The sequence below is a fragment of the Pan troglodytes genome, chromosome 9, assembly GCF_028858775.2.
Source record: "Pan troglodytes isolate AG18354 chromosome 9, NHGRI_mPanTro3-v2.0_pri, whole genome shotgun sequence".
NCBI classification, from domain to species: Eukaryota; Metazoa; Chordata; class Mammalia; order Primates; family Hominidae; genus Pan; species Pan troglodytes.
In genome coordinates this window covers 56,625,321-56,649,550 of record NC_072407.2, presented here as the reverse complement: position 1 = coordinate 56,649,550, position 24,230 = coordinate 56,625,321, and the positions used below count along the sequence as shown (strand labels likewise).

Sequence of the window (24,230 nt, the reverse complement as noted above, 5' to 3'; positions counted from 1 at the left end):
GCAAATTAAAACCAATCCAATTGTTACTGAGGATGCGGAATAACTGGAACTCTCATATGTCCCTTGCGGAAGTATATAATTTTACAACTGTGTTGAAAAACTTTTTGACTGTTATAAAATTTAATCTTTACCCTCCCTCCTAACAAGCATATATCTATAATACTACAACCCATGTGTCTTGGATAAAGACCTGTAAGTGGCCCAAAATAAATGCCTGTATGGGCAGATATAAACACACATGTGGTCCAGTGCAGCTCAGTATATGGCAAGATATAGCCCCATGTGTAGACAGACACAGAACTGGGTGATATCATATGCAAAACTTATATAAATGCAATCATAAAAGTAATCAAATACTGATCTTTGTGTTTTCACATACAGACCTGTGTGTTCATATATAGACTTTGTGTTCAGTTAGATACAGACCCAAGTATCACTGGATACACACCTATATATGGTCATACAGATATAAATGCTGCTGGATACAGATACGAGTGCACAGTCAAATACAGACTCCTATATAATGACATTCAAACCTGTATATAGTCAGATACAAGCCTATGTGTGTCTGAATACAGACCTATGCCCATGGCTTTAAAGACTGTGCCAGGAAATGCCAGGAAAAGATGCTGAGTCTTCTTTTGTCAGGTCATTGAAAATATTAATCAAATGTAAATAAGAGAATTCCCTTTTTAAATGAAAAAGTCAAAAGGCAAGGTATATATAGACTATGAAGATGTTTACAACTTTTTTTAATCTTTAAGTTCAGTGGTACATGTGAAGGTTTGTTATGGGGATGTCATGGAGGTGTGTCATTTTAGAAGTCTGACATAGGGGGTCGTTGTATGGATTATTTCCTCACCTAGGTATTAAGCCTAGTACCCATCAGTATTTCTGTGATCCTCTCACACCTCCCACCCTCCATCGTCTCTGTTGTTCCTCTCTATGTGTTCGTGTGTTCTCATCATTTAGCTCCCACTTAGAAGTGAGACCATGTGGTGTTTGGTTTTCTGTTCCTGTGCTAATTTGCTAAGGATAATGGCCTCTGGCTCCATCCATGTTTCTGCAAAGGACATGGTCTTATTCTTTTTTATGGCTGGATAGTATTCCATGCTGTCTATGTACCACATTTTCTTTATCCAATCTACCAATGATGGGCCTTTATGTTGATTTTGTGTCTTTGCAATTAACTGTGTTGCAATGGGCATGTGCATGCATGTGTCTTTATGTTAGAATGATTTATATTCTTTTGGGTATATAACCAGTAATGGGGTCGCTGGCCCAAATGGTAACTCCATTTTTAGGTCTTGTTGAGGAATCGCCACATGGTTTTCCACAATGGTTGAACTAATTTACACCCCAATCAACACTGTGTAAGCATTCCTTTTTCTCTGAAACCTCCCCAGCACCTGTAATTTTTTAACTGTTTAATAATAGCCATTCTGACTGGTGTGAGATGGTATCTCACTGTGGTTTTGATTTGCATTTCTCTAATGATCACTAATATTGACCTTTTTTCATATGCTTGTTGACAGCATGTATGTCTTGTTTTGAAAAATGTCTGTGCATGTCCTTTGCCCACTTTTTGATTGAGATTTATCGATCAAGACTTCACAATAAGTGTCTTATTCTAGGTAGGAAAATGAGATATTATAATACACCATTTTGCTCAAAATAAACAAATAAGGTCATGAAACCCTAAATATAATTTTATGAAAAGTATTCAAGCTTTACAAAACAGCCCTAAGATTTATTAGGAAAAATAAATATTTAGAAATTGCAAGAAAGCTGAAAAAGAGTAGTAATTAGGGGAGACTATCTCTATTTAAATATTTAAAATCCTTGACCACTGGGATAGTGTGTTGGTGAAAAAAAAACCAAAAAACAAGAAAAGAAGAAACAGAAGAAGTGTCCTGAGATTGCACCTTCCAGATGTAAAGAATTTGACATACTAAAAGGATAAATTCCAAATTGCTATTGAAAATAATTAATGGATTAGATTGGCAGGTTATTTTACCTGTTTAGGAAAACTAGACTTCAATATTTTCTTATGATAAAGAAAAATAAATTTTCCATTGGCTGGAAAACAAATGTTTTTGTAAAGTGATTTTTTTAACGGGGACGACTGGAGGCAGGAGAGAGGGAGGTGGGCAAGGGCTCAAAAACTACCTGCTGGGTACCATGCTCACTACCTGGGCGTGGGTGCAATCATACTTCAAACCTCAGCATCATGCAACATACCTTTGTAACAAACTTGCACATGTGCCTTCTGATTCTAAAACAAAATCTGAAAAGAAAAATAAATAAATAAAATAAGGTGTTAAAATGTGTAAAGTCACTAGAGGGAAATGGAATTTACTGAGGTGTTATATGACAGAAAAAAATAAGAAGTAAAAAAGTTAAGATAAAACATTTCTATATAAAAACATCCATAATTGTAGCATCAATAACATAGTAAGGTAAATGTTTATAGCAAATATCAAAGAATGGTATGAACATATATGCATCTTTGATATGGAAAATGTTTATCAGAATGTATCAGTAAAAATTCTGCCTCCAATAGATTAAGAACTCAAGGAAACAAGTAATTAACAAAGTTTATGGAGTGGGTTCTATGTGTCAGACATTGTGCAAGGAACAGAGAGCACAAAGAGAAGTAACTTTCCCTGACTTCGGGGAACTTTCAGACCAATAAACATAAACAGACAATTAACCAAGATTTTTTTATTTCATCACTTAATAGAACCATACAAATTAGAAAATTAATTACATGTCCAAAAATGCAGGACCTAGTTATATAAACTCTGGTACTACCAAATGCTCAATACTATTTGGAGAATGGTGCTATGTTTTGGAAGAGCTTGGATGATATAAGAAATCTCCATGTAATAATAATAAGGATAAAAATAATACAAAGTGAACTCACATAGTGTGATTTACCAGGGAAATTGACATGTTTTTCCCTAGCCTTAGTCCCTCATGAATCCAGACTACAGAGGAGAAGCAGGAACAATGAGTTTCTTTGATTACATGTTTTCTACCTGTAGTCAGGGGCAGATAAAATTTTATTTCAAGCCTGATTCAAAAGAAATTTTAACACGGATTTTTATGAATTAAGTGTCTTTCCAACAAAACAATATGTTTTAGTCCTTTTTTTACCTAATAATCTGCATTCTATCAATAAAGAAAGTAAGAATGGAAGCATCATATATTGCCAGCATCTTTTTTTCTTTTTCTTTCTTTTTTTTTTCTCAGTGTTGCTCTGTCACCCACGTTAGAGTGCAGTAGCATGATCACGGTTCACTGCAGTCTTGACCTCCTGGGCTCAAAAAATCCTCCAACCTGAGCCTCCTGAGCAGCTGGAACCACTGACATGCACCACCACAACTGTCTATCTTCCTTGACAATGGTGTATTCCAAAATATTTACTATCTGGCTCTGCATTGCATATTTGAAGTTCATAGATTATGGATTATGCTAATTTTCCATATGAAAAGCAGAGCCTGGCTGTTTTTTAGAAGGCCATGAGAAGGGAGTATTGAAAATAGCAGAGGTATTATCAGATATTCTAAACATCTGGGAAGATCAATGGATCATTTTTACATAAATGTAGCACCAAATCAAGCTGCTTCGCCTGAGGACTTAATATGATTTCTCAATTGGAGAAATAAGTAAGATTTAGTTATTTTTCTGCATGTCTCCCTTTTTCATTCAGATTCTTTTAGTATACTGTCTCCTTATGAATAATACTGAAGGAAGCATTATTCCTCTTCAACCTTAATATGCTAGCAATATGAACAAAATTATATATAAATAGTATCTTACAAATACAAAAATAAAATATATACTTCAAATATTAATGTGGTCTGTATTTGTGTGGGGAGGAGTAAATGAAATTTTTATGTCTTATTTCTTAATTCATTCTTCTGAAATCTGTAATGAGCACTATTAATTCCAAAAAAGGATTAACTTTATTTAAAAGAAAAACATGAGAAAAACTTTCATAAACTTAAATAAATTTATAGTATTAATAACATAAAATTATCATCTCGAGAGCCATTCTACAGACAAAAAGTGAACATATATTTTTCCAATAAGTTATTAAAATTTTCTAAATATATTTTGATTATTGCAAGTATTCATGTAATAAATGATTTTCACTGCATACTAGTTATTAAACCTGAGGAAAATTTCACTGCCATTAAATAATCACAAATGGCTTTCCTGGAGGGAGCAACTCTTCACTGAAAATAGATGATACATTTGTCTGCCACCTCATTTTCTTTTTCTGGTCCAGAGCTTCTTCATAGCATTTTTCATTTCTGCATTTCTTAAAGTATAGATTAGAGGGTTCAACATAGGGGTGATAACAGTGTAAAACACAGTCAAGGATTTATCAATGGGTAAGGTCAAAGGAGGTCTCACATACATGAAAATACAAGGGACAAAGAAGAGGATCACCACAGTGATACGGGAGCCACAGGTGGATAAGGCTTTGTGCCTCCCTTCCTGACTAAGATTCTTCAGGGAGTGCAGAATGACCCCATAGGAGAAGAGTAAGAGCATAAAGATGACCACACAGATTGCCCCATCATTGGCAACCAAAGTGAGGCCAGTAACGTAGGTGTCAGTGCAGGCAAGTTTTAATAAAGGGTACATGTCACAGATGAAATGGTCAATGACATTGGGGCCACAGAAGGGAAGGTTGTAAACAAAAAGAAGTTTAACTACAGCATGCAAGAAACCTCCAGCCCAGGCCAACAGCAGCAGTAGAATGCAAACCCGTTGGTTCATGATGGTCAAATAATGCAGGGGTTTGCAGATGGTCACGTAGCCATCGTAGGCCATGACAACAAGGAGTAAAATCTCAGCACCCCCAAATAGGTGTCCTATAAAAAGCTGGGTCATGCAAGCTTGGAACGAAATGGTTTTCTTCTCATAGAGTAAGTCTATAATCATATTTGGGGTAACTGTAGTAGAATGAACAGCACCCATAAATGATAAGTAGCCAAGGAAGAAGTACATGGGGCATCCAAAGTTGGGATGACCACCACAATCACAACAATGAATATGTTGCCTACCATTGTCACAATGTAGATGAGCAAGAACACAAGAAATAATATTTTCTGTCCCTGGGGGCTCTGAGTGAGCCCCACAAGGACAAACTCCATCACATTTTTCCTTTGCTCCACATGCCTTTCTGTATGTCCTTATTCCAGTGTTCAGGACAAAATTACCTAAAAATATAATTGTTACTAGTAATTTCATTAAATTTTAGGATAATTTGTTTATTCATTCAACAAATAGGTGTTATGAGTTATTATGTTCCAGAATTGCAAGACATTATAAAAATATAAGGCTGATTAAAGCATGGTCCCCAACCTCAGCAATCTTACAAATTAATTGAGAGAGAAATAAGTAATTTGGGATATATATGGGAAAAGGACAGTTTATTAAACAAATGAGTTTGCCAAAACTAGTTTTACATCTGGAAGATCATAAAATTATACATATAGCTAATACCATAAACAAAAATAAATACAAATGAATTAAAGATTTAATATAAAACTAAAGCTAGATTTTCTTTATATTTACTTTCCAGTTAATAAAGGAGATGACTTTCTACATTCTCTGGATGGGAGAATCTTAAAAATTGAAATCCAAAATAAACATATTTGACAATTTCAAAATTGTTTAAGAATTTGGGAAAATATACCATTTAAAAATATTTATAATTTTGAGGACACAGAGTTAATATTTAAAAGAGAAAGAGTGCTCTAAGCAATTAATAAATAAGAGACAAACCAATAGCAAACTGGGCAAATGACAGAAACCAGCAATTTAAAAAAAACAGTACATTAAAGTGGCCAAATATAATAGGGTGCTGAAGTTCACCTATAAATAGAAAAATACAAAATAAAAAACAAATATCACCTTATATTCATGAAACTGACAAAAACGTTTTAAAAGTGATAGTAGCTATAGCTAGCAAAAATAAAAAAGGGTATTTTCTTACACTGATAGGGAAAATATGGATTTTATAATATTTTTGGAACAAAAGTTAGCAATCTCTAATGAAAGTAAAAATATCTTTCAACACAACTGCTCCCTTCAAAAGCTACCCCATAGAAATTGGAGCCCTAGAACATCAGGACAGATGCATGGCATGTTTTTGTGACATTATTTATAATGGCATTAAACAAACAAAAAATATGGAATACAGATATTTAAAACAATTAATGGCAGCCATTTCAGTATAATAATATGATTCAGCAAACAAAATAAAAATACTATACATGTATCCATTTATAAGTGTTTGCATATGATTATATGAGCATGGGAAAATAACGAAGGATATATGTTTTTTGTTGTAAGCAGGGTTTACATTTGCATTGGTGATGTGGGGGAGAGGAGAGAAGTTGTGTGTGAAAGAATAAAACTAACGAAGAGGAGAGGAAGGAAGGAAAGAAGGAAGGAAGATGGAGGAAGATGGAATAAAAGAGGGAGGGAAAGACATAGGGGAGAAGGAAGGGAGGGAGGGAGGGAAGAGAGAGAGGAAAAGAAGGCTTCACACACACACACAAAAAAAACTATATCATAAGTAGTGACAATATTCACTAGCCCAGCTATCTCCTAAAATAAGCGTAGTAATGACAACTAGTCGCTAAGTCTCTGTTGACATTACTTCAATCTAACCTCATAAATAATGTCCCATCTGCTCTTCAAATACACAGATTGTCTGTGTTGCTAACTATGGCCAACCTCTCTAGAGGTTGCACTAGATTCCGTGCTCTTTACCACTCTTAAGAACAGTGTTCCTTCAATTTTCTCCATTTTGAACGTCAACAATTTTCCTCCCTATATTGCATCCTTCTTCCAGCATATTTGTATGATATATCCCCACGTTTAAAAATATATTTATGTCCTTGGACCGCATATCTCTTTCAAGCAACCACCCCATCTTGATTCTCTGTTATTCTTTCTAAATAACACTTTCACTTTACTAAATCAAGTGGTCAATTTCAATACTCTTCTTACTTGACCTATCATTCCTATGAATTGAAGTAACACCTTGCTTACTTTAGTCTTACCTTGGGTTCTTGAAAGTCACTCATTCCACTTCTACAGATGCTATATCAACTAATTTTTAGCATATTAATCAATGCATAGAGAACACACTGCTTGATCCTATAAAGAGATTTACAAATACCTGCCCATTAAAATATCCCCCAAATGGTTACATTTGAAATTAGTTTCTAAGAACACTGATGTAGAGAAAGTAAATTTATTCTGTTATTTAATGTTGAAATATCCAAAAAAGTATTACAGAATTGAGTCAATTCACATATAGTTTAGCAAACATGAAGACCCACTAATGTGGCTTATTATCAGAATCACTTAGAGAACTATTAAAAGACAGAATTCCCACATCATCAGTGTTACTGCATAATGTAAAGCCTAGTTCAGAATCTCACACATAAATACCTTCCTGGGTATATGCATAAGACGACAATAATTCATTCCGAGTTCTGATGATGGTACCTTCCCTCTTGTCCTAAAAAAATAACAGCTGTGTACACTGACACCATCTGTGTGAACACAGAGAGTAAAATAACACATGAATCATCACTGGACCTTGAAATGCTTCCATGTGATCAACGTTTTCCATGCTTGTAGAAAGTTTGATTTATATCAGTCTTTCAGGGGGAAAAAAGGTTACCTTTTAACTTATTGAGATTTTCCAAATGAATATCAAGAATGTTCTGTAACCTAAAGAAGCCTCAATCTTGATTGTGAACTGAGACCCAAAATCTTCACTGTTGGCAAAATTTGTCCTAATAAAAAACACATGTTATATAAATACTTTTTTATTTTTTATTTTAATGGATACATTATAATTGTATATATTTATGGGGTATACATGATATTTTGACAAAAGCACACAACATGTAATGACCATATCTGGGTAATTGGGATATCCATCACCTCAAACATTTATCATTTCTTTATGTTGAGAATATTCTAAACTTTCTCTTCTAGCTGTTTTGAAATACAGTCAACTACAAACTATAGTTGCCCTATCATGATCATATTCTTCCTACCTAACTGTATTTCTGTATATATTAATCAACTCCTCTTCATCTGCTCTCCTCACTAGCCTTCCCATCGTCCGGTAACCACCATTCTATTCACTACCATCATGAGGTCAATTTTTTATCTCCCACATGAGTGAACACATGCAATATTTGCCTTTCTGTGCCTGCCTCATTTTATTTAATATAATATCCTCTGGTTCCATCCACATTGCTGCAAATGACAGAATTTTATCCTTTTTATTACATTATCTCACCCCAGTTAAAATGGCTATTATAAAAATAACAGAAAATAAATGCTGATGAGGATGTAGAGAAAGGGGAATGATCATAATCTGTTGGTAGGAATGTAAATTAATACAGCCACTATGGAAAACAGTATGGAGGTTCCTCAGAAAATTAAAAATAGAACTAGCATATATCTTTCAATCCCACTGGTAGTTATACATCCAAAAGAAATGAAATCGGTATATCAAAGAGATACCTACATTCCCATAATTTGTGGAGCACTATTCACAATAGCCAAGATACGGAATCAACCCAAGTGTTCATCAAAAGATGAATAGGTTAAATAAGCATTTCGAAGTTAAGAAAAAACTTGAATCTGTGGGAGAGAGAATTGTGACTTTTTACTATAAATATTTATATTTTATACCAATAAAATAAAATAATGAAATAGCCTTTACAACATATTGCTCTTCGATCAGTTATATGAACCTGTATTCATGCCACATAGTTGAACCTTGGGTAATATGAAGGATGGAGAATAATTTTCATCCTTATTTTATCATATTTGAGTCTATCATTTTAATTCCTAAAAAATCAGTCATGTGAATACTGCTATAGACAAATACTCTTCAAAATAAGGGCAGAAGTCTGTGGATACTTTATCCACATTTGAACTACAGCACATATTGTTGAGTCATTCAACTGGTGCATCTCCAAAGGTGATTCTTCTCTAATTAAATTCATTGGGACCTTTATCATAACTCTGAGGGTGGGCTCTGTATCTCCGGAGATGCCACAGGGACAATAACTATGTATAACAAGATTTATAGAATCATGGCCTCTAGGGAAAAAATTACAAAAGAATACCAAAGTCAAATCACCAAAAGGAAACAGTCCAGTCTGAATATAAATGAAATATATAAAACCTAGTATTTAAGTCATGACCTGCAAAATAGGCAAATCTGTTGAGTGTATAGTCACAGACAAGCTTCATTAAGGGGTCCATGTCACAGACAAAATGACCAATGACATTGGGGTCATAAGATGGGAGCCCATGAATAAGGCCAAGCTGAATTACTGTGTGCAAAAATCCTCCAGCTCAGGGCACCACCAGCAGCACAACACACAACCATTGCTTCATGACAACCAAATACTGCAAGGACTTTCAGATGGCCCTATAGTGGTCTAGGCCATCACCAACAGAAGGAAGACCTGAGATCTACCAAGAAAAAAATGTGCTTTGAAGAGCTGGGTACTGGGTCATACAACATTGGAAAGAGAAATGCATGTTTGAGTACGAAGTGGTTGTGCATAGTCTTGTAGTCCATGAAAAGGCCAATTAGCTTTAGTGTAAATTTCGTTAATCAGATACCTTACTATATACCAGTCAATTTATCTCAGCATTTCTAAGTGACTGCAAGACATTTTATGTGGGAAAAAATTGTAAAAATTAAAATAAAAGGAGAACATGCAGAGACAAAGTGGAGATCAATGCTGTTGAATACATCAGAAAGTTCACCAACTGCCAGGAGGCTCCCACAAGGTGTTTTGAAAAAAGATGATGGCTTAAATATGTATGTTTAATTTTGTATCATCCTTATTTTAACTACAGCTGAATTAATTATAGTAGGTTAAGGTTGCTAAAATATGTGTGTGTGTGTTTATGTATCATGTTTATTTTTAATAAAATGTGTAGTTTTTAATCAAGGAGAGATGTTATTGATACTCATCCAGGTCAGATAAAATTCCCCTTTCCACAAACAGAAACTCCTCTCCAGTGAGTTTACTTATTCATATCCTTTCAGTTTATTGTCTCTTATCCCTGGAAGTGGTTATGTAAACAGTTAATACGTGCTCTTGGGTCTCCTTTGAACACTCATAGCCCCCTACCTTTTGAGTAGTTCTCTATCACATCATTTGTTTCACTTTTTACACTTTTCCACTCTGTTATATTTTATCTTTTTATGTGTATGCTTACTTGTTTATTGTCTCTCTCCCCCTGTAACAGAAAATGTTCCTTGGGATGGGCATAACAGCTCACACCCGTAATCCCAGTCCCTCCTGCAGGAACACTGAATTTCAACAACTAATTGCACACACACAAAAGTGCAAGCATAACAACAGAAAACCGGGTGAGCAATCCAAGTACCTGGATTTAACTTCACATCACTTAATGAAACACACTTAAGAGGGTAGGAAAGACAGTCTTAAATCACCAATAACACCCCTCCTCAATTCCACAGCAGTGGCTGCATGGTGCAAAGAGATAATCTGTGCACTTGAGGAAAAAAGAGTATAGACACGGGGTTTGGCATTGAACTCGGTGCTACCTTGTCACAGCAGAGAGCAAAGCCATGCTGAGCTCAACTGGCACCCACCCATGGAGACTGCATTTGGACCAGCTCTAGACAGAGGGGAATCACTCATCACAGAAGTCAAAACTAGAATTTCTTGGCAAGTCTCACCACTGTGGGCTAAAGTGCTCTGGGGTCTTAGGTAAACTTCAAAGGCAGACTAGGACACAAGGCCTGCAATTCCTAGGCAAGTCCTAGTGCTGGGTTGGACTTAGAGCCAGTGCAATAGGGGAGCACATGACCTATGGAGACACCAGCCAGGGCTGCCAAGGGAGTGCTTGTGCCACCCCTCCCCTGACCCGAGGCAGTGCAGCTTGCAGCAACAAAAGTGACTCCTTCCTTCTGCTTGAGGAGAGGAGAGTGAATTGTGAAGAGTAAAGAGGGCTTTGTCTTGCATCCTGGATGCAACTAACTGACCACAGTAGGATAGGGGACTGGGAAGAGTTATGAAGCCCACATCCTAGGCCCTAGCTCCCTTCTATGTGAAGTAGCAAGCTTCTGTACATAGATAAAATCACACACATATATTTACATTTAAAGATTATTACCTGAAACATCTTAAGAAACAGATAATAGTGACTTCCTCTGATGAAGAGAACTAGGAGACTGCACTCAGATATGGACAAGAGATTTATTTCTCATTTTATATTATTTTGTACAGTTTCCATTATTGCTATTTATGATTATCCATTTGGCTTTCAATTTTTCTTTTAAAAGCTAGAAATATTACATTAAAAATCTGTATACAGTACAAGTTCAATTGGATGAAAAGGACTGCATTGATATAAAATATACCATTAAATATTTTAAATAGTATAAGAAGAAGAATGAACTTAAAGGACAAGAATCTAACTAAAAATGAAATTAAGTCTCAGAAAGAAAGGTAAAAACATACAGGAATAACTTGATTAAAAATCAATGTAATTCTAAAATTTCTTAACTAATTCACTACATATTATTGACTCCTTGTTTTATGCATTACGTTTTTACAGATAAAATGGAAAACAAGACATTACAGATCTTACATTCTAGCAGAGAGATAGACTGTTATTATTAACACAATCACATTGTTCATTCTTTAATAATAATTGTAAATGCTTTGAAGAAAGGGAAGATGGCATCAGATTTTAAAAAACTCCTGGGTCCCAAGGAGAGGGCTGTAAAGTCAAATGGCTCTCTTCCTGGTGGGTAACTCACTTATGTACTACTTGATATGAGGTATCTTCTCTAGAGCTTCTTCATAGCACATGTCATCTCAGAATTTCTCAGAGTGTAGATTAAGGGGTTCAGCATTGGGGTTATGACTGTATAAAACACACTCACTGATTTGTCAATGGGGAAGGTCCTAGCAGGTCTAGCATACATAAAAATACAAGGAACAAAGAAGAAGACAACCACAGTGCTGTGGGAACTGCAGGTTGAGAGGGCTTTTTGCCTCCCTTTCTGACTAAGTTTCTTTAGAGAGTGCAGGATGACACCATAAGAGATGAGTAAGAGCAGAAACGCAATAGTGCAAGACAGTCCTCCAATGGCCACCACTAAGAGGCCAATAACATGGGTGTCAGTGCAGACCAGTTTCAATAAGGGATACATGTCACAGAAAAAATGATCAATGACATTGGGGCCACAGAATGGGAGCCCATAAATAAAACTAAGATGAAATACTGAGTGCAGAAATCCTCCAACCCAGGACACTACCAGCAGCACAACACACACCCATTGTCTCATGATAACCAAATAATGCAAGGGCTTACAGATGGCCACATAGCGGTCATAGGCCATCACCAACAGGAGAAAGACCTCTGACCCACCAAAAAGGTGCTCGATAAAGAGCTGGGCCATGCAAGATTGGAAGGATATGGAATTATTCCCAAAGAACAAGTCTGAAATCAATCTGGGGGAAATGGATGAAGAATAAATGATATCTATAAATGATAAGCCAGCAAGAAAGAAGTACATTGGTGAGCCCAGGGTCTCACTGACAGTTACGGTCACTACAATGAGCAGGTTGCCCACCATGGTCAAAATGTAGAAGAGCAAGAACATAACAAAAAGTACTTTCTGCTCCTTTGGATTCTGTGTGAAGCCCAAGAGGACAAAGTCAGTCACATTTTTCCTTGGCTCCATCTATTCTTTACAGCTGCTTACCTCAGATCATATAAGCAGTTTACCTATAAAACAAGGGGGGAAAACTTTAAATACATTACTATTTTAATATTGTATTTACTCATTCAGTTAAAAATGTGTATGCAGTATCTATGTCAAATCTGTCATAGACTTTGGAATTGCCAAGTTGAAAAAGACACAATTTTGTACTCTCAGTGATTTGGTAAATAAAATACCAAAGGGAATAAATTAAATATCAATTAAATAGGTGTCATAATAAATATATTGACATTATTGTAAGGGTTCACAGTGCTAAAACACTAAATCAAACTAGGATCAGGAAAGACTTTTCAGAGGAAGCAATGTCTTAGCTGAGATATAAAGGAAAGGTGATAATTAACTACAAGAGAGGATGGGAAGGGAATTCTACATAAAGATGCATCCTGTATAAATTCACAGATGTATAATACTCGAGAAACCACTTAAGGAAACTTACATTTTCAAACTGGGAAGAGCTAATTATGAATGGATCTTTGTATGTGACTACCAACTGACATGTTCAATTGATATCAATTTTTAATTTCCCAATTAACCCATTTCTTCCTTATTTTCATTTCATTAAATGTTACTACCTACCACGTTGTTGTTTAAACTAAAAATTTTACGATCTATTTCACTTCTCTATTTCTTTAATATTATTATCAATATATATTTTTTAAACCCTGTTAACTCTTCCTTCAAAATATCCCAATTGGATCCTTCTCACTACCATCTTGTTACCCCCTGGCCTACTCTAATAGCCCCCTGCAAAGTCTCTCCACTCATCTTCTGGCCTCTAATAATGTTCCTTCATGAAGTAGCCCAAATGATCTTTTGAAAATCTTATTAATATCATACCACTCCTCTACTCAAAAACCCCATGGTGGATTTCTATTCTGCACTCAATGAAATGCAATCTTTCTACCTTGGCCTACAAGACCCTAGATGACCTGGATCCAGGCTACCTCCCCAAATCCATCCCTTACAATTGTCCACATTTATACTGCTCCAGACAGTTTTGATATTCACCAAATATACAATGTGCTTTTCCATATCCTTAATTTAATCTATTTTTTGTAGACACTTATTTCAGAGATTAGAAGCCACTTACTTCTAAAATAATGGTCAATATTGTGGAAATGTGTATTGTAAGTGTAATCTTTTATTTATTCATTCAATTGAAAAATGTTTATATGACACCTACATTGTGTTATGCCTCTCAAATAAAGTAGACTCCCAGCCATCACAGAATGTTCGCAAACTCATTCAGGGTTAGGGTTTAGGCCAGAAGTGATTATCAGAGGAGAAATATTAGTGCTAACCAAGGAATCGTCTTTTCACCATTAGTCACCTACTTTTCCAAACAGAATTATACCTCCTGAGGTGAAAAGATACATAATAACTCTATTTTAATCTATTAATGATAAATAGTATATAAATACTGGCCAACAACTTTCTAAATTTTCTTCTCAATGATACTGAACTTTCCCTGAGGAAGTCTCCATTGAGCTAGTTGACTTATTTCTAATCAACAGCCTTATTTTAGATACTGTGAAAACCAAAAGCCTTATTTACTGGGCTTTTACATAAACCATATGTTTAATATGCATGTAGAAAATGCTTCATTTTTCTCAAAGTGTCTATAACACTCTGGTTTTAGAAAATAATTTAGATAGAAAGTGATAGATGATGATGAAGAAGATAGATAATAGACAACCATTTTATGAGAAATATCTAAACCAGTAAATAAATTTTTCTAACACTTGCTGTAAGATATCAAATGCTAATCAGTACTCTGTGTCATATTTTGTAAATGAAATCATCATATAAGTTTATTGAGTTTTTTTGAGTACCTAATGACTTAATAAAAAAATATGGGAGCATATGTAGTACCATGCTTGTATCAATACGGATAAAGTATCTGGAAGTCTTTGCTGAGCATCTTTTTGTGCTGCTGAGGTTATTCCACCGATGTGGATGGTCCATGGCTGTTATGTGACCATCTGTACTACATGACCATCATGAATCAATATAGGTGTAGCCATCTCACTGGAATGGCATGTACTGAAAGCTTTATCCAGGCACAGTTTAGATCCTCTCCCCAGTCTGACTTCCTTTCTATGACCCCAATGTCATAGCTCATTCATGTGTGACTTAAACACTTTGTTGAAACTCCTCTGCATGGGTACTACTAATACAATTGGTTTCTTTGTTGCTGCCAATGGTGGGTTCAACTACCTGTTAAACGTCATTTTCTTGATGGTTTCTTAAGTGGCCATTCTATGTAATTTGAAAACTCACAGCTTGGAGGAAAGATGCTAAAGCTCTCTACCTGCATCTCTCACACCACCATGGTCATCTTATCTTTGGGTTCTGTATATCTGTGTATCTGTGCCCAGTGACCCTTCCCCAATCAATAAAGCAATGGCTGTGTTTCATACCATGATAAATCCTATGTTAAAACCTTTAGTCTAACCCTCAGAAATGCAGAGGTGAAAAAGTGCTTTGAGAAAGCTCTGGGTCAAAAGATGACCTGAAGAGAGAAATAATCCAAACATAAGATGATTTTACCCTTTCAATGGTGAAGAGAAAATAATAGAATATCTAAGACTAAGCACCAAGTAAATATCATATGTCAGAGATGATTCTGGCATATAAGCCATATGAGCAAAGGTCCATATAGGAAACTATTTATCATTACAAAAATACCCTTTAGATTTATTTATTGCCAATTTTGTTGTTAATCTTCAGTGTACTGTCAGAATTGCACAATAAAGTGGTCAGACAAAAACCAATTTAGCAAGTGTGATTATAAATAATTTACATTGTGCTATGCCTTCACAGCATTGGAACTTCTAACCCCAACTGTGCTCTGGGTAGATTTCTCAGTGGAAGTGATACCTTAATGAGTTTAAAGAAGTGAGAGAAAAGGATGGAAAAGGGAATTCCATGAAAAGATGTGCCATGTATAAACTCACTGAAGTATCACACTGAAGATGCACTTAATAGATATATATTCATAGTGGGTAGAATGCATTTTGTGTGCAAGGCTATAGACCAAATTTCTTTGTATTATTTACTAGGGCTGCCACCTTATAACAATGACGCTTTTCCTCCGCTTTCCAATAACATGTTCCTAATTTCCATTTTTGACCTTAACTACAAGGACCTTGACATTCAGATTTCCAGAAACGTTCAGTTGATGATGAAATATGTATTCTCTAAGAAAATAGACGTTTTCTCCTCAGCTCCCCTCTTTCCTTTCTGAGCCTTCACCAGAATCACTGTTCAATGTCCATATTCCTACCCACAGTAACTTGAAGGATATCCAAGCTCTTTCTATAATGCACCCTCAAACTCTGCAGGTATCTACCCATTACCCAGTTGCAAAGCCACTTCCACATTTGAGGTATTCATTGCATCAGTACCCCACTCCCAGAACTGAAAGCTGTATTATTTTGCTAGAACAGGTACAATAAAGTAGAACAAACTGAGTGCCTTAAACGACAGAAATTTATTGTCTCACAGTTCTAGATCTTAGAAATTCAAAATTAACGTATTAACAGTGTTGGTTCCTATGGAAGACTATAAGGGAAGGAGATGTTCCAAGCCTCTGCCCTTGGCTTATAAATGACCAACTATAGGTTCCTACAGAATGCTCTTTGTATACATGTCTGTATCCAAATTTTCCCATCTATTAAGGACATCAGTCATATTGGATTAGGGTCCACCTCAATCATCTTATTTTAACTTGCATACCTCTGCAAAGACTCACCTCAAATAAGGTTATATTCTCAAGTACTAAGAGTCAGGGCCCCAAAATATGAATTTGTGGGGGGTACATAATCAAACAATAATTGTCATACAACACAATGTATGCTCCATAACTCTCACAGTACCAGATATCTTACCGACCCACTGAAACTTTCTTCTTAGTGTCTTTACTTGAATATTGCTCGTTTTCCTAACTTGTAAATTCTGAAGCACTCTAAAGTTGTATGTCTTTACTCCATTTCTCCCCTAATTTTCAAACTCATATGTGCAGCTATCTAATTGATGCCTCCAAATAGACTTCAATTTACGATTTATAAAAGCAAACTTTTAATTTTTCATAATATATCTATTCCTACCTAGGTTTTTTTAATCAAATTAATAAAATGGTACTCCATTTTGTGTTATTGTTCAGACCAAATTTTATCAGTGTCCTTCACCCTTTATTCTACTCACATTGTTTATTTCTATACTTAATAAGTCCTGTTCACTCTTCCTCTATAATATATTACAAACTTGATCATTCTCACTACACCCCATTCATTCCTGGTCTACTGCAATAGCCAGGTCTACCTACTTTCATTTCGGCATTTGACAATCTGTGTTTCTGAAGCAGCCCAAATGATCTTTTTTTGTTCTTATATTATTCAGATCCTATTACTCATTTGATCTCAACCCCTACAAGATATTCCTATTATATGCTTAATAAAATCCAATATCCCTACCTTGGCCTGTATACTCAATAAAATCCAATATCCCTACCTTGGCCTACAAGATCTTAGATGACTGGGATCCAGGAAACCTATTCAGCTAATTTCCTGCAATTCTCTATGTTTACCTGCTCAAGGTTTTCACCACTCCTCAAATATTCAAACTGGTTTTGCATCTTTTTAGTTCTATCTATTCTTTTGCAGATGCCAATCTTAGTAATCATAAGCAGTTTACCTCTAAATTAATGCTAAATATTGTAGAAAGGTGTATTATAAGTTCAGTCTTTCATTTATTCATTCAACCACCAAGTGTTAATTGAACACATACATTGGGTCACACCAATCAAATAAGATAGACTCCCAGGCATCACCGAGCATCTACTACTCAATTCATCTCAGGATCTATACAAGGGGTCATTTTATCAGAGGACCAAAGTCTTGATGCTGTCCGAGAAATCACGTTTTCACCCTGAGTCTCCTACTTCTCTAGGTGGAGGTATAACTTTTTAGGATATATCATGGTTGCTGACTTTTGTATTTTTTAAATATACTCATGACAACTATCATATAAAACCTAACCAGCAACTTTGCACCAGCAAAAGTTTTTCAACATTTCAATTCTTATAAAATCAAATGATATAATTTCCTATGCAGTAAAAAATTCACACATCTGCAAACTTGGTTTCCCTACCACCTGTTAAAATCTTACCTTTGGGAAGCTTATTTATGATTTGAAAAACACTTTACCTCACTCACAAAGAGCTGGAAGACTCTCTTCAATCCAATATGCACACAGAAGACAAAAAGCTGTATCATTCCTTGATGATATATTTGAAATCATATGGCCACATCTGTCCATTGTCTTCAGAGTTTCTAAGTATTTCAGAAAATTATGACTTGCACTGTAGAACTATTTTAAAGAAATTCCATGGTGCAAACAGAAAAACTAAAACTTTTCATGTTACGATAATTTATTTAAAATACAAACAAATCCTATGTCTACATAAGAAGATAGTAACTAGCATTTTTGAGAGGGAAATTTTTCTCTCATAACTTCTTTTCTAGTAATTTCAATAAAGAATAACTGCCATTCCAACGTTTAGCCCATCTCACTCTCTTGTCTTCTTACAGCCGAGCATTCATGCTTGAAATTTGCAGAGGAAATACTTGTCCCATTTTTTATCATGTGGTAAGCCTAATAAAACATCTTCTGAAATAATTAGCCCTTAAAAGGTTAGTATCTCCTACCTGACAGAGGCAAATATTATTGAAAAGTTTGTACCTTATAAGCACATTAATCATGGAGTCTTGGAACTGGATTCTGTCTAAGACTGATTTTTGCTTAATTAAGTTCACAGGGATTTTCCACATATTTTTCCAGAACGTTTGCATGTACAGATATTGTCAGATCAATCACATAACTAGGGTCAGAAAGATGTAACAAGGGAGAAAAAACAACCATTATAGTAGGATTGCCAATCAAGAATAAAATATCAGCCCAGCCACTTCTCGCTAAGAAGATGAATTTATCACATTTTCCCCACTTTGCAATAGCAGCTTTTTTCCTTTTATCTAATTCTCCATTTTTTCTGCCTACAAGTGTAGGTTTGGATATGTTTTTAAAATATTTTATTTAGTTGTAATAACTATTTATCTATGTATTTATTATTCTAAAAAATTGTTATGAGCATCTTTTTCATGCCAAGTTCTATGCCATAAGCTTAAGATACAATAGTTAATGAAACAGAAAAAAAAACAGCATAAAAGTCCTGCCTACATTAACTTTATATCTTCTAAGAAAGTCAGGAGAACAATTTAATAAATTACAATCTGTGATCAGTATTTAAAATACTGAGTATTGTGATGAAAAATAAGAGTGAGATATTACTGTAAAGAAGGTAATCAGAGGTTTTTTTTAAATGGTGATACTTAGCCAAGGTCCGAAGGATGAAACATTGCTCCACGGAAAGTATTGTTACATGTGGAAAACTCCAATATTTAAAGAGCTGAGCAAGTGCAAGTCAACAGAAGGTCTTAGTACCTGAAAGAAAATGGAAAAGAGAAAGGACAGAACAAACTGAGGTTGAAGAGATGGACAGAAGCCAAGCCCTTCAGGGCAGTATAGATCTTGGTAAGGAATTTATGTTTCATTTAAATTTCTTTTTAAAGAAAAGTAAGGGGGACTTCTAATCTAGCATGTAAAGAGCTTAGAAGTCACCACTGTACCCTAACAACAAGAAAAAAGCTGAACAAATTAAAATACCAACAATTCATCTTAAATCCAACAAAGAAGTGAGCTCACAACGCAAATTGCTGCCCTCAAAATTGCAGAGATAGACAGGCAGATAGAGAGAATCTCACCTTCCCTGAGCAGAAACCCACAAGCAGAAACCCCACAGGAGCCAGTGCCAAGGAGGGTAGATGTAGGTCGGAAAACCCTGAACTTAATTGATGAACTTCTTAATGTGGAGAAGCCTGAAAGAGACACCTGAAAGATAAAAGCTCTAGGGGAGCCAGTCAAGGTGGGGCAGGGCAGGGGGTCTCTCACACTTTTGTGAGTTTTAACTTCATGATCCCTACCTGACACTCACAGAAGATGTTAGAAAAAGTCCTGTCTGTACGTTAAACAAAATTTTTAAAAAATATATCCAAACCCACACTAATGGGAAAAAAATCAAGTATTAGATAAAAAGAAAATAATTGCTATGGCAAAGTAGGGAAATAAGTGATAAATTCATCTTCCTGGAGATGGGGAAAAACATTTTTAAATATCCACAGTATTCTGTTCTTCTTAACAAGGCCTGCCCTCAGAAGAACCTATTGTTAACTTGCTGGGGTTTTATTACAGCCTAACCTATTTTAAGTAAATGAAATACCCAATCATAGCCTTCTCTAAGGGCCTCTTATAAGGGCACTAATCCCATTTATCAGGGCTCTACCCTGATGGCCTAGTCTCCTCTCAGAGGCTCCACCTCCTAATACCATTACATAGGGGGTTAGAATTTTAATACACGAGTTTCAGGGTGACACAAACATCAAGTCCATAGCACCTTCAAAAACAGAAAGTACCAGGTCAGACAGGTTCACTGGTAAATTCTACCAACTATTTAAGGATTATATTATACCAGTTCTCTAAATTTCTTTTAGGAAATAGAAGAGGAAAGACTTCCTAACTCATTCAATGAAGCCAGCCATACCCTATTCCCAAGAACAAAGACATTACAACAAAAGAATACTTCAGACTGATATCTCTTTTTAACATATATGCAAAAATCCTCAACAAAATATTAGCAGGTTAAATTCAACAATATTAAGATAATTGTACACCAGGATCAACTGAGATTTAGTCCAGGTATTTTTGAATGTTGATTCCACCCTGCATGCCTGGACTAAATCTCAGTAGATCCTGGTGTACAATTTAGTCCAGGTATGCAGGGTGAGATCAACATTCAAAAATCAATTAACATAATACATTGTGTGAAATGTTAAAGGGAAAAAATCAAATTACCATATTAATAGATGCAGAAAAAGCATTTGAAAAAAAATCTAACACCTATTTATGATTCTAAAAAAAAATCTGTAAAGTAAAAATCTACAGCCGGCATCACACTTAATGGTGAGAAACTTGAAGCTTTCCTACTAAGACTAGGAAAAAGGCAAGCATGTCTCTTCTCATCACTTCTTGTCAACATTGTCCTGGAAGTCCTAGCTAATGTAATAAGACAAGAAAAAGAATAAAAAGTATACTGATAGGAAGAAATAAAACTCTCAATGTCTGTAGATGACATGATCATCTGTGTAGAAATTTTTTTAAAATCAACAAAAAAACTGGAATTAATAATTAGAGCATAGTGGCAGGATCAAGGTTAATGTACAAAAGTCAATCACTTTTCTATATACCATCAATGAACAAGTATAATCTAAAATTCAAAACACAATATCATTTACTTCAGCATTCCAAAAAAATGAAATACTTAGGTATAAATCTAACAAAATGTGTACAAGTGAGAAAAACTACAAAGCTCTAATTAACAAATCAAGGCAGGGTGCAGTGGCTCAGGCCGTTAATCCCAGCACTTTGGGAGGCTGAGACAGGCAGATCACCTGAGGTCAGGAGTTCGAGACCAGCCTTACCAACATGCAGAAACCCCGTCTCTACTAAGAAAAAATACAAAATTAGCCAGGTGCAGTGGCACATGCCTGTAATCCCAGCTACTCGGGAGGCTGAGGCAGCAGATCACTTGAACCTGGGAGGTGCAGGTTGTGGTGAGCTGAGATCACACCATTGCACTCCAGCCTGGACAACAAGAGTGAAACTCCGTCTCACTCAACAACAACAACAACAACAACAAAAAAATGAAAAAGGAGAATCAAATAAAAAAACTAAATAAATGAAGAAATATTTCATATTTATGGATAGGAAGACTCAATATTGTCAAGATGTCTATTCTTCCCAACTTAATCTATGCATTCATTTTAATCCCAGTCAAAATTCCAGCAGAGTATTTTGTAAATATTGACAAAATAATTCTAAAGCTTATATGGAAAGGCAAAAGACCAAGAATAGCTAATGTGATACTGAGGGAAAGAACAAAGTGGGAGAACTGATACTACCCAAATTCAAGACTTGCTATAGGGGTACAGCAATCAAGACAATGTAGCATTGGTGAAGAAATAGACAGATCATACAATAGAGAAATGATGTCAGATACTTTGAAAGACAGTTTGGCAATTTCTTATAAAATTAAACATACTGTTATCATACAATCAAGCAAATAGGATTTTTGACATTTACTCAAGATGAAAATTTATGCTCACACAAAAACTCACACACAAATGTTTCTAGCAGCTTTATTCATAATTGCCAAAACTTAGAGGCCATGAAGATGCTCTTTATTACGTCAGTGGATAAACAAATGTGTGCATCCAGACTATGAAATATTATTCAGTACTAAAAAGAAATGAACTACCAAGCCATGAAAACACATGGAGAAAACAAAATACATATCACTGAGTGAAAATGCCTATTTGAAAAGGTTATATATTGTATATTTCCAACTATATGGCACTCTGGAAAAGGCTAAACTATGGAGACAGCAAAAATATCAGTGGACATTAGGGTTTATGGAAGAAGGAGGGATAAATAAGTGGAGCACAGAGGCTTTTTATTTTTAGTTTTACTTTAAGTTCTGGGATACATGTGCAGAACATGCAGGTTTGTTACATAGGTATACACTTGCTATGGTGTTTTGCTGCACCCATCAATCCATCATCTAGGTTTTAAGCCCCATATGCATTAGGTATTTGTCCTAATGCTCTCCCTTCCCTTGCCACCCATGGCCTGAAAGGCCCCAGTGTGTGATGTTCCCCTCCTTGGGTTCCTGTTTTCTCATTGTTCAACTCTCTCTTATGAGTGAGAACATGTGGTGTTTGGTTTTCTGTTCCTGTGTTAGTTTGCTCAGAATGATGGCTTCCAGTTTCATCCATGTCCCTGAAAAGGACATGAACTAGTGCTTTTTTACGGATGCTTAGTATTCCATGGTGTATGTGTGCCACATTTTCTTTATCCAGTCTATCACTGATGGGCATTTGGGCTGGTTCCAAGTCTTGAGCACAGAGGATTTTTATGTCACTCTATTCTACATGATATTGTAACGGTAGATACATGTCATTACATATTTGTCCAAGCTCATAGAACATACAATACCAAGAGCAAATCCTAGTGTAAACTAAGAACTTTGAGTTAGATAGGTGTATCAATAGAGGTTTATTGTTGTAAAAGTGTACCACTGTGGTGTGTGGAATGTTGATAGTAGAGGATACTATGCATGTGTAGGTACAGAGGTTATATAGGATCTCTTTGTACTACCTGCTCAAATTCCATGACACTAAAAAATAAAATATGTGTTTAAAACAACAACAACCTGACAAGCAATCAGGGAAAGGAAGCTCATACGTGCCTGAGGATAAGTGATTCTGGAGCCCACATTTGGAGCAAAGGTCCAGATAGAGAGATGAGACAATATGAAATGATTTTACCATTTTGGACATAGGTGACTATGGATTTTAAACAGGAATTTAAGTTGGAGACAGATTATCAGAGTTAGCCTTCTTACTTACAAAGTTATAACTTTAAAAAGTTATTTTGAACATCTACAAGTCTCATTGTTTCCCTAAAATTAAGAGAATAACATGTAATTCATGACATTATGATGACAATATGATATAAGGCGTGTAAAGTGCTTATGCAGTGCCTAATACACAATAGTGAACAATATAATTTTTGGTTTATTTAAAAAACAATGAGAGTACTAATTAGGTTCAACCTAGCTTTCCTTCTGAGATCAGAGATTGGGTTTCTTCAGGATGGTAGGCCATAGACAAATGAACCACATGTTCATGGATAGAAAAAAATCAATATTGTTAAAATGTCCATACCATCCAAAGTGATATACAAATTCAATGTAACCTGTACCATTGTAATCATGTAAAAATTCCAGTGACATTTTTTAAAGTTTAGACTTTTTTAATAAATAAATAAAATTCAAATGGAACCACAGAAGACCTCAAGTAGCCAAAGCAATCTTTAGGGGAAAAAAAGTTGGAGGCATCAAATTTCCTGATTAAAAATTATGTGACAAAGTGGTTGGGCGTGGTGGCTCACACCTATAATCCCAGCACTTTGGAAGTCTGAGGCAGGTGCATCACTTGAGACCAAGAGTTTGAGACCAGACTGGCTAGTACGGTAAAACCTCTTCTCTACTAAAAATACGAAAATTAGCCAGGTGTGGTGGTGCACATCTGTAATCCTAGCTACTTGGGAGGCTGAGACAAGAGAATCTCTTGAACCTGGGAGGTGTAGGCTGCAGTCAGCCATGATTACATCACCGCATTCCATCCTAGGTGACAGAGCAAGACTCTGTTTCAAA

General features: G+C 35.5%; 1 protein-coding gene and 1 pseudogene across 1 annotated transcript; both read right to left on the bottom strand.

The window, feature by feature from the left end:
* Positions 1–4,275: 4,275 nt before the first annotated feature.
* On the bottom strand, positions 4,276–5,186 carry LOC100612461 (olfactory receptor 4A15-like; annotated as a pseudogene).
* A 6,716-nt stretch (positions 5,187–11,902) lies between these two features.
* On the bottom strand, positions 11,903–12,802 carry LOC746547 (olfactory receptor 4A47). Its single transcript, XM_009440388.1, has one exon. It carries the CDS (start codon positions 12,800–12,802, stop codon positions 11,903–11,905), a length of 900 nt encoding a protein of 299 aa, XP_009438663.1.
* Positions 12,803–24,230: the final 11,428 nt, after the last annotated feature.